The 4,517-nt window shown below is 35.8% G+C and overlaps 1 protein-coding gene across 1 annotated transcript; it reads left to right on the top strand.

The window, feature by feature from the left end:
- Positions 1-357: 357 nt before the first annotated feature.
- LOC145632525 (uncharacterized) lies at positions 358-894 on the top strand. The gene has a single exon (XM_081684896.1). It carries the CDS (start codon positions 358-360, stop codon positions 892-894), a length of 537 nt encoding a protein of 178 aa, XP_081541022.1.
- The last annotated feature ends 3,623 nt before the right edge of the window (positions 895-4,517 follow it).

Raw genomic sequence — 4,517 nt, 5'->3', positions numbered from 1 at the left:
ATTGACTATATGGGACCGTTCCCATCTTCCAATGGGAATTGTTACATACTTGTAGCCATTGACTATGTGTCCAAGTGGGTCGAGGCCATAGCTTCGCCAACAAATGATGCCAAGGTAGTCATTAAGCTCTTCAAGAAGACCATATTTCCAAGGTTTGGTGTCCCACGAGCTATCATCAGTGATGGAGGTACTCACTTCCTAGAAAGACAATTGGACAACCTCCTAAAGAAGTATGGAGTATATCATAGAACCGGACTTAGTTACCACCCTCAAACTAGTGGTCAAGTTAAGGTCTCTAATAGGGAAATCTAGGCGATTCTAGAGAAGGTAGTGGCCAAGTCAAGGAAATATTGGAGTATGAAGCTAGATGACACACTTTGGGCGTATCGAATCACATTAAAGACACCAATTGGTACTTTACCTTATAGACTAGTATATGGTAAAGCATGTCATTTTCCCGTGGAGTTGGAATACAAAGCTTTTTGGGCGATCAAGGAGCTTAACATGGATTCTAAGGTTGCGGGTAAAAAAATATTTCTCCAACTCAATGAGTTGGTTGAGTTTAGATTGTCGGCGTATGATAGTGCACAAATCTACAAGGAAAAGATCAAGAAGTGGCACGACAAGAGGATCCTACCAAAAGAGTTCGTACCAGTCGACAAGGTTATACTCTTTTACTCTAGATTGAAGATTCTTCCAGGAAAACTAAAGTCTAGGTGGTCAGGCCCCTTCACTGTCACTAAGGTGAACAAGTTTGGTTCGGTTGAGCTAGTGAATGATAAAGGTGAAGAGTTCAAGGTGAATGGCCAACGATTGAAGGTGTATCATGAGGGCGCTACTTTTAGAGATGTGGAGGAAACCCTCCTAACTCCACTTCCATCTGGAGCCACATAGTGGTAAGAAGGTCGTGCGAGACCTAGATAAACCAGCGCTTTGCGGGTGGCAACCCGTATTTATTGCTTTCTAGACTAGTTTTTACTTTCCTTTATTTTTTATTTTTTTAGAGAGGTGAGGAGAGTGCAATTTTACCTTTCCAAAGTGTTTTTTTACAGGTATTAAATCAACAAGTAAGGAGATTTAAAGAGAAAAAGTAGAAGAAGTTTGAATACTCCGAGCTGGTCACGGGCCCGATCGGGCGCTCACATAACACACGAAATCGAGCAAAAATTTGCCCGATCGGGCAAGGAGTCCCGATCAGGCGCGCAAGTGAAGATATTTCAGAGCTTTAACTCGTCCGATCGGGCGCGCAAGTGAGGAGAAAAATTCAAATGAAATTCGCCTGATCGGGCAAAGGTACCTGATCGGGCGCAATTTGGAGAAATCGAGTGAAGGAAAAAGAAATGTCGGGCGAATCTCGCCCGATCGGGCCGCCCGGTTGGGCTAATTGGATGGAGAAAAATACTTCAAGTTCGCGCCCGATCGGGCGCGCAATTGCTGCTTTGAGAATCAAGTAATTCGCCCGATCGGGCAGAAGCTCGCCCGATCGCGCGCGCCTAAATTAGGTCGTGATACTTAACTTCTTTTTCTCCTCCTTTCTCTTCTTTTCCTCCTTATTTCATCTTCTTCATTCACTCTTTCTCTCTCTAAACTCCAATTTCATACCTTCAAACTCACTTTCTCTTCAAGATCTCCTCAAATTCTCCCATCAAAACTCATAAATTTTAACATAATCTTCATCCTCTCACCTTCCTCTACATTCTCCATACAATTTTTCCCACTTTCTCTCAACATTTGTGAAAACCCTAAGAGATATAAAGCTTCAAATTCATCAAATTCCTACTCCAATGGCTTCCAAGTGATCTAGGCAACAAAGGGGTGAAAGTTCAAGGCAACAACAACCATCAATGGTTGACCCGGAACTCCAAATTCCGAGGTGGAGCGAGGTGGTTGTAACACCCTAGAAATTCCTTTGTTTTAAAATACATGTTTTGCCCTGTATAAAACTTTAAATAGGAATATCTAAGACATTACCATCACCGTGAAAACGGTTAAGGTAAATATCAAAGATACACAGCGAAAGACTAATTTTAAAAACCTTTCCAAAACGAACCAACTTAAAAAGCTAACCAAACGAAAGTAAAGTTAAAACCAAAATGAGCGAAGTAAAATGAAAATCAACCTACAACTTGGAACCATTAAAGGCCCTTATTAAAAACCAAACCAAATCCAAACTTGATATTAGCTCCACATATAAATATTAGCATAAATAATTAAAGCAGAAACACATTGTAACTAATATAAACTAGCATGATTCGCTCTTCACTCTTGCCCCATCATGAATATGCCTCAATACCTGAAAAGCTTATCTCTACTTGTCTCCACTACTCTCCATTAAAAATGGGTCATCATAGGGCCAAGATAAAGACATGGCCAAATACACAAACACACACACAATCAGCAAAGCTGAGTACATAAGCGTAAATTAGCCACACTAACATGCTTTCACCTATCAACACACACTTACCTCATTGCACCTGTTCACAAGCATACACACCAATCAACAAGACAAAATGACTAGACACTAATTAATTCATTTTGCATTGATTACGCATCGAACGGGTTTCCACCTATTAACCTCCCCCAAATAAATTGAGGTTAACTGACACGGGAGCTAACCGTGCCAGCAACAAACCTGTGCCACACATAGGTGGCAAAATTCTAGCGAATAATAATAATAAAAAGGAATATACATCGTCTTGTACTCCGTTAGAGTTATGATCAAATATAAAGTCACATAACTCCCCCCATATGTTCATACTCAAGGTATATACGTTCCAAGAGTTTTGGTGCGTAATCTCTTTCACTTTACGTTATTTACATATTATTAGACTTGGTGATGACTCTCAAAGCATAATAAGTCAATCAACAATAATAATTCAATCAAACAAACATACCAATTTAATTCTTGAATAATTAGTGACCACATATTATTTAATGTTGAACCCTTTTTAATTATACCTCAGTGTCAAAGACACCTTAAGCGCATAATGCGCCAAAAATCCTATCCCTCGGTGTTAAAAACACCTTAAGTGCACAAAGGCACCAACATACAATTTATTCCTTGTGTACCTAGACACTTATATAGCTCCTTCCTCATGCTTAAAGCATCAATAAAAATTATTTGAACCATAATAAAATTTCTTTTCAATATTCCAAACATAATTAAACATGTAGTTTAATTAATCATGCCTTCTAACATGCCATAAATAATAATGTGGTTCAAACACAACATGCCAAAAATACAATTTTCCAATCCATAAACCATCACAAATAATTCATGCTTCACCATTCAATCACAAACACCATAAACTCACAATTCCATACATAAACCTTAGCATGATTCTACTTATAATCAATTACAAACAAACATAGCATGATTCTACATCACCAAATTATGCTAAGTACGCATACGTACGTACCTCAAATAAGCTCTTAAAATAACCGAGTACTCTATAACAATTCTCAAACCAAGTCTCCTACATAAATGGACAATAATACTATATTAATTACCCTTGTATACACAATTTCCAGCAACTTAAACTCACTTTAAATAACTTATAATAATCTGAAAATTATTTAAAAACCCCTAATTAAACTCCTTTTTAATGGATAATCACACCCTTTTATTAAAAATCACAATTATACTACTTTAAATAAAATTCCAACATTTTAAACTAATCAAAAATCCTTTAAAACTTCATCAAAATACATCTTTATACTTAAATTATCCATAGGAACATTAAATTATCTCTTACCCCTTTTAAATTCAAAGATAAAATTTAAAGCATAAAAAAAAACTTCGTAAAAAATCAAAAACTGCTCGAAAATCGTATTTAGAGGCTGAATTTGGCCACGACAGGGTAGTGCTCACTACCAAAGTAGTGAGTCTTTCGTAAAATGTTGTTTCCACTCGAAAAACACTACTTTTTTTTTTATCAAAATCGGAGGAGTTTAGAACCTGATCGGGAATAAAACGAGATTAATATTAACGAACGGAAATCTAATTATTAAAACATGAATTTGCGTGTTCATATAAAAATTCTAGCATACGTTTTAAGGAACCCCTTAAATAAATCTGAAAATTATATTAAAACCACTTAAAATATTCTCTACTTATGGGTAATCAACTCCTTTTAATTAATACACAAAAGTAGTATGTAAATAAAAATTCCAGCGTTATTCTATTAACAAAAACCCATTAAAATTTCATTAAAACTCCATAAAGATACAATCTTTAAGCTTTATTACCACTTACAATCAATGGGTATATAAAACCCCCAAATCAATTGTAAGTTAGAACCCTAAAAATCAACACTTTAATAATCAAAACCCTAACTTTTAATACTTCATAAAATCTGAAAATTAAACACTTTATAATCTATAATTTACAACCTTTAATCATCAAAACACAATTGTAGAACATACTAATCATGTTTAAACAATTTAAAATCAAAACCTCGAAGTATATATTATAGGAATAATTATTAAAACAAAATAAAAGAGGAGAGAGAAGGGAA

The sequence above is a fragment of the Chenopodium album genome, chromosome 1 (assembly GCF_948465745.1).
Source record: "Chenopodium album chromosome 1, dcCheAlbu1.1, whole genome shotgun sequence".
Lineage (NCBI taxonomy): Eukaryota > Viridiplantae > Streptophyta > Magnoliopsida > Caryophyllales > Amaranthaceae > Chenopodium > Chenopodium album.
Note: the sequence above shows the minus strand (reverse complement) of the source record. Positions and strands in the feature narration are given on the sequence as shown.